The sequence below is a fragment of the Nicotiana tomentosiformis genome, chromosome 10 (genome assembly GCF_000390325.3).
Source record: "Nicotiana tomentosiformis chromosome 10, ASM39032v3, whole genome shotgun sequence".
In the NCBI taxonomy this organism is placed as follows: Eukaryota; Viridiplantae; Streptophyta; class Magnoliopsida; order Solanales; family Solanaceae; genus Nicotiana; species Nicotiana tomentosiformis.
In genome coordinates, this window is record NC_090821.1 from 256,807 (window position 1) to 266,933 (window position 10,127).

The following is a 10,127-nucleotide window of genomic DNA, read 5'->3' on the forward strand; positions in this document are numbered from 1 at the left end:
GTGCAATATGTGAATAACTTTCAAGAGCAAGGAAACAACTTCCAAGGCCCAAACCAAAAACAACGGCGACCTCAAAACAATCAAGGCAATTGGAATTCTAACTACCAAGGAAATTGGAGTGGTGGCAACAATCAAAAAAATTGGAATGGCAATAATCAAGGAAATTGGGGTGGGGGTTGGGGTAACAATCAAGGCGGATGGAACAATAATCAAGGCAACCGGGGCCGGGTTTTCAAAGGCCCCCGATGTATCAACATCCGAGCAACCCGCCTCCTTATCCTTCCTATGGTCCAAGTTCTTCAATCAATGAAATGGGGCGTATTGAGAACATGTTCAAACAAATGATTGACAAGAATGCCGATTCGGATTCCCAACTTTCCTCACACAACACATCGATCCGCAACTTAGAAGTTCAAATGGGGAAAATTTCTCAAGCTCTAAATTCTCGTCCTAAGAGGGCACTACCAAGTGACATGGTAGTAACCCCAAAGGGTGGAAACAAACGGGGCATTCTATGGCTGTTACTACAAGAAGTGGAAGAGGTGGGAATTCACCCACCTCAAGTCAAAAGCAACTTGTGAGTGATGAGCATATGGTACAAGAAGAAGAGGCCCCTAATAATGTGGTGCAATCAAATAATGAAGTTCGGATTGATATTGATGATAGTGAGAAGAGACTCAAGAGGAGGTGAACCCGTCTAGGAATCACATTATTGACATACCGTAGCCGGTAGTGCAAAAGGCTAAGGTACCAATGCCTAAGACTTCACCTACCTACCCTCAAAGACTTGACAAGCAAAATGGTAAGAATCAATTCAAGAAGTTCATTCAAATGATGAAGAGTCTTTCAATCAATGTGACATTAGTTGAAGCTTTGGAGAAAATGCCCGGTTATGCAAAGTTTATGAAGGATCTTGTGAAAAAGAAGAGGTCAATGAATTTTAAAACTATCAAAGTCACTCATAATGTGATTGCAATTGTGCATTAAATGGATCCTAAGTTAGAGGATCCCGGTGCTTTCACAATTCCTTATACAATTGGAAATGCCGAGTTTGCTAAAGCTCTTTGTGATCTTGGGGCAAGTATCAATTTGATGCCCTATTTGGTTTTCAAGAACTTGGGAATTGGGCAACCAACACGCATCTCTATTAGATTACAAATGGCTAATCGTACTATGAAGAGACCTTTAGGAGTGATTGAAGATGTCTTGGTTCGTGTTGATAAATTCATTCTTCCGGCGGATTTTGTCATTCTAGATTGTGAAGTTTATTATGAGGTACCGATTATTCTTGGAAGAACTTTCCTTGCTACGGGGAAGGATCTTTGCGATGTTGAAGCCAGAGAACTCACTTTCTGGATTGGTGATTAAAAAGTGGTGTTCCATATGTGTGAGTCTATGCGGCAACCAAATAGCAATGAGGTGTGCTATTTTATAGATCAATATTGGTGATATGTTGGAGGCCGTCTTGCTCAACTTTGATGATGACGAGATGGATGGCTTCATGGAATATGTGAACTCTTTGCAAGGAATAGGGTCGTACAATTATGCACCCCGGAAATTATCTTTAGATCTTGATAATAGGACAATTTCTCCTACAAAGCCTTTCATTGAAGAGCCTCCTACCTTGGAGTTGAAGCCATTGCCTCCACATCTTCGATATGAATTTCTTGGCCCTTGTTCTACTCTACCGGTTATTCTTTCCTCTTGTTTGACTAACGTGCAGGTAGATTCTACATTAGCGGTGCTACAAAAGAGGAAGAAGGCTATTGGGTGGACATTGGCGGATATTCGAGGAATAAGACCCGCATTTTGCATGCACAAGATCAACTTGGACGAAGTCTCCAAACCATCTATTGAACATCAAAGAAGACTCAATGAGGCTATGCACGAAGTTGTCAAAAAGGAGATTATCAAGTGGTTGGGTGCCGGGGTTGTCTACCCCATCTCCGATAGTTCATGGACTTCTCCGGTTCAATGTGTCCCGAAGAAAGGGGCATGACGGTGGTCACCAATGAAAAGAAAGAGTTGATTCCTACAAGAACGGTGACCATATGGAGTGTGTCTATGGACTATCGCAAGCTCAACAAGTCACAAGGAAGGATCATTTTCCACTTCCTTTCTTAGATCAAATGCTTCATAGATTGGTTGGCCATGCTTTCTATTGCTTTCTTGGTGGGTATTCGGGCTACAACCAAATTCTTATTGCTCCGGAGGATCAAGATAAAACAACCTTTATATGTCCTTATGGTACTTTCGCCTTCAAGCGGATGCCATTTGGTTTGTGCAATGCACCGATGACTTTTCAAAGGTGTATGATGGCTATCTTCATGGATATGGTGGAGTACTACCTTGAAGTGTTCATAGATGACTTCTCGGTGGTTGGATATTATTTTGATGATTGTCTTGCAAATTTGGATAAAGTGTTGGCAAGATATGAAGAAACAAATTTGGTGCTCAATTGGGAGAAATGTCATTTTATAGTCGAGGAAGGCATTGTCCTTGGCTACAAAATCTCAAAGAATGGAATTGAAGTTGACAAGGCAAATATTGAGGTGATTTCTAAACTTCTACCTCCAACTTTTGTGAAGGGTGTGCGAAGTTTCTTAGGCCACGCAGGGTTTTACCGGCGTTTCATCAAAGATTTCTCTAAGGTGGTGAACCCGTTGTGCAAGCTTCTTGAGAAGGATGCTAAGTTCAAATTTGATGATGATTGCATGAGAGCTTTTGAATTGTTAAAGTTCCAGTTGACAACTACTCCCATCGTCACCACTTGAAATCATGTGTGATGCAAGTGATGTAGCGGTTGGGGCTGTTTTGGGGCAACGCATCAACAAGATATTTCACCCCGTCTACTATGCTAGTAAGACCATTAATAGTGCCCAAGTCAACTACACCGTTACGGAGAAAGAGCTCCTTGCCATTGTGTTTGCAATTGAGAAGTTCCGCCCGTACTTGATGGGTGCAATGATCATTGTCCACACAGATCATGCGACACTTTGTTATCTTATGAGAAAGAAAGATTCCAAATCTCGGTTGATGAGATGGGTGCTTTTATTACAAGAGTTTGATATTGACATCCAAGATAGAAAAGGGAGTGAAAATCAAGTGGCGGACCACTTGTCTCGTTTGGAGAAGGAGGGGAGGCTGCACGATGGCTTTGAAATTAATGACTCCTTCCGCGATGAGCAACTCTTGGCTATTTCAATGAAAGAGGTGCCATGGTTCACGTATCTAGTAAATTTTCTTATGTGTGGAATCATACCGGATGAGTTCTCTTCAAACCAAAGGAAGAAGCTCAAACGGGATTGTCAAGAATATTGTTGGGATTAACCATACCTTTTTCGGATTTGTACGTATGGGGTAATTAGAAGATGTGTACCGGAAGAAGAGCAAGGTGAAATTCTTGGGGCTTGTCATTCTTCGCCATATGATGGTCATTGATAAGTGGTGATTTTGACTACTTATTAGCACCTTATAGCTTTTGTTTTAGTCTAAAAGCATTGAATTGTTTCTCAAAAATAATGAAATTGTGCAAAATTATAGGAATACTGGAAGTTGGGCTCCCGAAATGAAATAAAACTCAAAAAAGAGTAGTCTAAGCACAAGGCAATAAAGGCCACATAAGCACACAATGTGCGGTCCACAGAAGAAATTACGGACCGCAGAGTTCCATCTGCGGCCGTAAACAAAGACGGAAAAATTAGTAGCCAATTTTGCAAATTGCGGACCACACATGAATTGTGTGGTCGCAAAAGCTGGGCTAAGGGTCAAGATCAGAGAGTATGCAAAAAGACCAAGTCCAGAGCCTCAGTGAATTGCGGACCGCACAAGATTTGTGCGGCCGCGGAAGATTGCCTTGCGACCGCAATCCTAATATTGCGGACCACAGAAGAGTGCCTTGCGACCACAGTTCTTAATCTACGGACCGCAGAACAGTTGCCTTGCGGTCGCAGTTCATAAATGTGCGGCTGCACAACTCCAGCTCCTGGCAGATGAAGAAATCTGTGGACCGCACATGGAATTGTGCTGCCGCAGAACCTCCCGCGGGGTATTTTTGTTCGAGAATTTAAGCCTTGTATAAATAGACGAGTTTCACAAAATTAGGTCAAGTTTGAACCTCTGAAATTACTGTAGCCGTTTTTCTTTACTATTTTAGGAAGTCTTACTTTGTTTTGGTATATTTACATTAGATTTAATCACTTGAAGCTTTCATTATGAGTTTAATTAGTCTTTCTTCTCTATTTTCTTCAAACCCAATTACGAGTAGCTAGATTTCTACTAGGGTTGTGACCCAATCCTAGTGTGTAAACTTTATGGGTATCTAATTTAGTGCTTGTTTATGATTGGGTGTTTATTATTTAGCTTAGTTCATGCATTAATTGTGGAATTAATGGTTTCAAACATTAGTTCATGCCTATTAGACTTAGTCTCTATTTAAGAAAGAGAGACTTAGTCTAGGAAAGTTTAGCTAACAAGGAATTAGGTCAATTGAGATATTGATTAATCCAATTAAAGGGTTCAACCTAGAGATAGTAATAACCCGATTGATTAATCCAATTAAAGAGTTCAACCTAGAGATAGTAATAACCCGACTTGAGCTCTTATCAACTATTTTGGGCGATGCCCATTTGGTCTTGAGAAAGCCAAATTGGGCAAAATCACTCTCTGACCGTGAGGTACTGAGTGGTTAAATTAGAGTTGATAGCTATAATACACCCTAATCAACGAAACAAACATTAAAGTCTTTAACCCATTAGGTAAATACATAGGTAATAGTCACAACCTTAGGCTTTTTATCCATGTGGAAAAACCTTAAAATCAATTTTCTCTAGTCTTCTTTATTTATTTTGCAATCAATAGAGTAAAAATTAGAAATAGAAAACAAATCTTATTGTAGAAGTGCAAACTAGATAATCCAATCACTCACATTGAAATATATACCCCTAACTCCTATCTTAGCTCCCTGTGGATTCGACCCCAACTCTTAGTTGGGCTTGTATTATTGCAAGCGACCGTTTCATACCACTTTTGATGTGTGATTTGGACGTGATCAATTTTTGGCGCCGTTGCCGGAGATTTTAAAATGGTGTTAGATATATATTTGAGTGTGTTTTTGGAGTATCTTATTTTCCATCCGTGTTACTAACTTGTTTGAGAAATCGTAGGTACAACCATGGCAAACAATGAGCTCGGAAATATTACTTTGGGGGATGTGAACATCGAGGATGAGCAAGTGGATGAGGTTCCTCTTGAACCTCAAGCCAATAGAAGAGGTCGAGTTCCTCATGACAATGTACCCGTTCCACCCCCACCTTTACCACGAGCGACTCTACACCGGGTGTTACCTAATGAAGGATATGCAAGTGCAATAGTCCCTCCCCGTCTTAGGGCGGGCAACTTTCAAATCACCAATGTGATGCTCACTTTGCTAGATCAACAAGGTTTCTTCACCGGTGCTCCAAGTCAAAATGCATACAAACATTTGATGAGGTTTGTGGACACGTGTTGGGGGAGCAAATAAACAAATATCTCCGAGGATGCATTAAGGCTAAGCCTTTTTCCCTTCTTTCTACGAGGAAAAGCTTTAGATTGGGTGGAATGTTTGCCGAACCATTCCATTCACACTTGGGATGAGTTGGCGGAAAAGTTTATTTCTAAGTACTTCTCTCCGGGGCACATGGCTACACTTAGGGATGAAATTTTGGAATTGAACCAAGAGCCAAATGAACCACTATACAAGATATGGGAACGTTATAGAACAATGGTTAAGGAATGTCCCAACAACGATATGACGGAGAATATGATTCAACAAACTTTCTATCATGGGATTAACACAACCAACCAATGTGTAGTGAATCAACTTGCCGGTGGGAACTTCATGACTATGCCTTATGCGAAGGCATGTGAGATTTTAGATGAAATGGCGGAAACATCATCGACGTGGCAATCCCGGGCTAATGTTCCACAAGGTGATCCGGACGTGATCCACCTTCACAAATAGTTGCTTGACCATGGGAAAACCATTGTCGAATTGACTGCCACCATGAATCAATTAGAAAAGGCTCAACTTCAACAAGTGCAAAATCCTAAGCAAGTCAATGCCAAGAATGGAGTGAACATGATGGTGAACAAAAGACGGACCAAGGTTCCACAAGTGCAACATCAAGTGGAGAATTATGTGCAAGAAAATAGTGGTTTTGATTAAGATGGTTCTTATAATGAACAAGAAGAGGAGGTACAATATGTGAATAACTTTTAAGGGCAAGAAAACAACTTCCAAAGCCCAAACCAACAACAACGGTGACCTCAAAACAATCAAGGCAATTGGAATTCTAACAACCAAAGAAATTGGAGTGGTGGCAACAATCAAGGGAATTGGCATAACAACAATCAAGAAAATTGGAATGACAATAATCAAGGAAATTGGGGGGGGGGTAACAATCAAGGCGGATGGAAAAATAATCAAGGCAACCGGTGTCGGGTTTTCAAAGGCCCCCGATGTATCAACAACCGAGCAACCCGCCTCCTTATCCTTCCTATGGTCCAAGTTCTTCAATCAATGAAATGGGGCGTATTTAGAACATGTTAAAACAAATGATGGACAAGAATGCCGATTCGTATGTCCAACTTTCCTCACACAATACATCGATCCGCAACTTAGAAGTTCAAATAGGGCAAATCTCTCAAGCTCTAAATTCTCATCCTAAGGGGGCTCTACCAAGTGACACGGTAGTAAACCCAAAGGGTGGAAACAACACGGTGCATTCTATGGCCGTTACTACAAGAAGTGAAAGAGGTGGGAGTGCACCCACCTCAAGTCAAAAGCAACTTGTGGATGATGAGCAAGTGGTACAAGAAGAAGAGACCCCTAATAATATGGTGCAATCAAATGATGAAGTTCAGATTGATATTGATGATAGTGAGAAGAGACTCAAGAGGAGGTGAACCCGTCTAGGGATCACATTATTGACATACTGGAGCCGGTAGTGCAAAAGGTTCCCTACCCTCAAAGACTTGATAAGAAAAATGGTGAGAATCAATTCAAGAAGTTCATTCAAATGATGAAGAGTCTTTCAATCAATGTGCCATTAGTTGAAGCTTTGGAGAAAATGCCCGATTATGCAAAGTTTATGAAGGATCTCGTGAAAAAGAAGCGGTCAATGAATTTTAAAAATATCAAAGTCACTCATCAAGTGATTGCAATTGTGAATTCAATGGCTCCTAAGTTAGAGGATCCCGGGGCTTTCACAATTCCTTGTACAATTGGAAGTGCCGAGTTTGCTAAAGCTCTTTGTGATCTTGGGGCAAGTATCAATTTGATGCCTGTTGATACCCAATTTTTTCCTCATATTTTTAAAATATATATATATATATATATATATATATATATATACTTTCAAAATAGTATATTTGCATTATCATTTAGTTTATAAACCTATATAAGCCTTTTGTTTTCATAATTTTCCATAATTTTTAAAGGCTTTAAATCAATTTCTTTCTGTATTTTATTGTATAAATATCCAATAATTATCCTTTAGATTATTTTTATGATGCTTTAATCATAAAAACTTATCATTTACACTAACATGTATGTTTTTAAATATTTTACTGTATTTTTTATAATTATATTTGCATTTTTAGGCTAATCGCACATTTTTTGTAATAATAGCCTATATTCATGTATAATTATATTATTTATGCAAAAAATAACTTTTTATATTTTTATAATGTAAGTTATTATTTTTAATCATTTTATTGCACAATTAATATTTTTGTTATTTATTAATCACTTTTATAAATTATTGTTTTTTGCTAAAATATTGGGTATTTAAAAACTAGCCCGCTCTTGAACTTATTTTCGGACCAAACAAAGGCCCAAAGCCTAATACACTAGCCCAAACAAACCCTAGCCAAAACCAAATTAACCCAACCCCTAACCCGGTCGCGACCCGTTTCTAATAACCCGATCCAACTATCATTTAATCGTGACTGTTGATCTCTGAGGTCAACAACCCATATTAAACCCTCCACTTTAAACTAACCCAAACCCCAACCCTAATCCCGCTCTCCCCCACCCGCCGCCCTAATATCCCTCACCTCCCTTCTCTCTCCTAAGAACCCTTGCCGCCCTCCCCTAAATCCTCTCATAATCCCGTCTAATATAGGATTATATGGCTACTGCTTGCCATATATGACCTCCTCCGGGTATTGATTACTCTCCTATACTGCTTGCCTAAACATGGCAAGCAAATCTCCACAAGATCGAACCAAAATAGGTTCAAATCACTGATCTTTCTGCTATTCTGTCTATGTTCATCCTTTGTTCTATTGTGAGTACGAATATTTGTGTATTTTTTGTTGATTCTTATTTTTCCTAAAAAAACTAGGGTTTACAGATCTCTTTAAATTGAACCAAAATTGGTTCGATTCTCTGATTTTGAGTATTATTTGTGTCTATATTCGTCTTATGCTACCGTTTCTGTGTATATTCCGTTGATATTTATTTATCCTAAAAACACTAGGGTTTATCGGCTTATTCTCCTAATTTGATTTTAAATTGATTTATGTGTTCTTCTTTCCTTTTATGGTATGATTGTTTGTATTTCCTTACTTATGTGCTGATTTTTTACCACTATATAAACCCATTCCCTTTCCCCATTTTGGAGAGATGAAAAGTCACTAAAAACTCTCACTAAAAATTGAGGTTTCTACTCTGTATTTGTTTACTATTCTGTTCTGTTTGGCTATTGACCGGCTGAAAGCCAAGGCCACCGGATTTCTACTTTTTTGACCATCTCTTGGGTGTGAGCACTGCCCTGGTTTCTTGAAACCCTTGGGAACTTGACACAATTGAGACTTTGGGTCCTTAATGATGCTCTTTTCTTGTTTATTGAACAATCATTGGTTAGTTTCTAAACCCTTGCAATGTTTATTCTCTTATGTTAGCATGTTCTTGGAAACTACACGCCTTAATGTATTCCCTTGACTCTCTTTATGTGTGATTCTGCCTATAATTGCTAGCCTAATAATGTCTTTGCACCTAACTTAGTTAATTTAGACAGAATGAAGCATGTTTAGTTTGGTGTTGTTGATAATTCGAATGTTGTGCCTTGATTATATGGTTTAATCCATGTTCTCTGCTTAATTCTGAACTTCTAGTGATTAATTGATGTTATTAGCATGCCTTAACTTGTTTAAGACCTTTAGTCTAAGTGTAGTATGCTCCTTTGACTATGGTTGCCACTCTATGTGTTCTTGCCATGTCCAATTCTGCACCTCTAACAACCTATTATCCTTTAAACTAATCTTCCTTGACTGATACCCTCTATGATATCTAATCCTGTTTGTATTATACTGTGTAATCCTGAGTTTGGTATAATCTGATCCTTTAAGTTCTACACTGGTTGCATTACTTGGTTTTACTAGTCTAATGCCCTTGCCTGTTGACTTTGCAATCCCAGGCTCTTTATTTCTTATCATATGACACCCTACCCAATGTGTTAGTTTGCTTCTTGAGTTCATTATGTGATTATCTTATAGTGTTTGCAAATGCTTTTCCAAACCTATTACTATTTTCATTGATTATTTCTTGTTATGAGTATAATTCTGGGCCGGCTGAAAGCCAAGGCCTCCCTCCCCTAAATCTTCTCTATCAACCTCCCTAGTGTGAGCACTGTTCAGGGTCCATTTTGAGACCCTTGTAAACTCTGACACACTAGGGTCTAAGGTTCTTTGGGCCACTTTGTCCTAATTATTTAACTCTGCCCCTCCTTTTTTCACCTACTGAATAAACCAATTGGTTTGTGTAAATGGCTGTTGATCAGTTCTGCCTACTGGGTTTTGGCTATTTTGTGTAAATGAAGATTATTTTTCTAGGTTTGATTGGCTATGACTTCTGGGCTGTGGTGAAGCCTGTTGGATATGTAATTGAAGGCCTGGCTGGGATGGGTATACTTTGGGCCTATCTTAGGCCCACTATAGTTATTTTGTAACCCTGTAATTTATTTCACTCATTGGGTCTATAATAATGTTGTAATAACAATTGGGGTGTTAGTAAAATTGGGAAAATGGGTTTATTCTAATATTTGCATGAACGGGTAGAAATCCTGCCTATAGGTATTTAATTT

General features: G+C 39.0%; 1 protein-coding gene across 1 annotated transcript; it reads left to right on the top strand.

Annotated features, from left to right (window-relative positions):
* The first annotated feature begins 987 nt into the window (after positions 1–987).
* On the top strand, positions 988–3,330 carry LOC138900597 (uncharacterized). The gene is made up of 4 exons (XM_070187699.1): positions 988–1,209; positions 1,724–1,914; positions 2,141–2,426; positions 2,941–3,330. The coding sequence occupies exons 1-4, from the start codon at positions 988–990 to the stop codon at positions 3,328–3,330; spliced, it is 1,089 nt and encodes a 362-aa protein (XP_070043800.1).
* Positions 3,331–10,127: the final 6,797 nt, after the last annotated feature.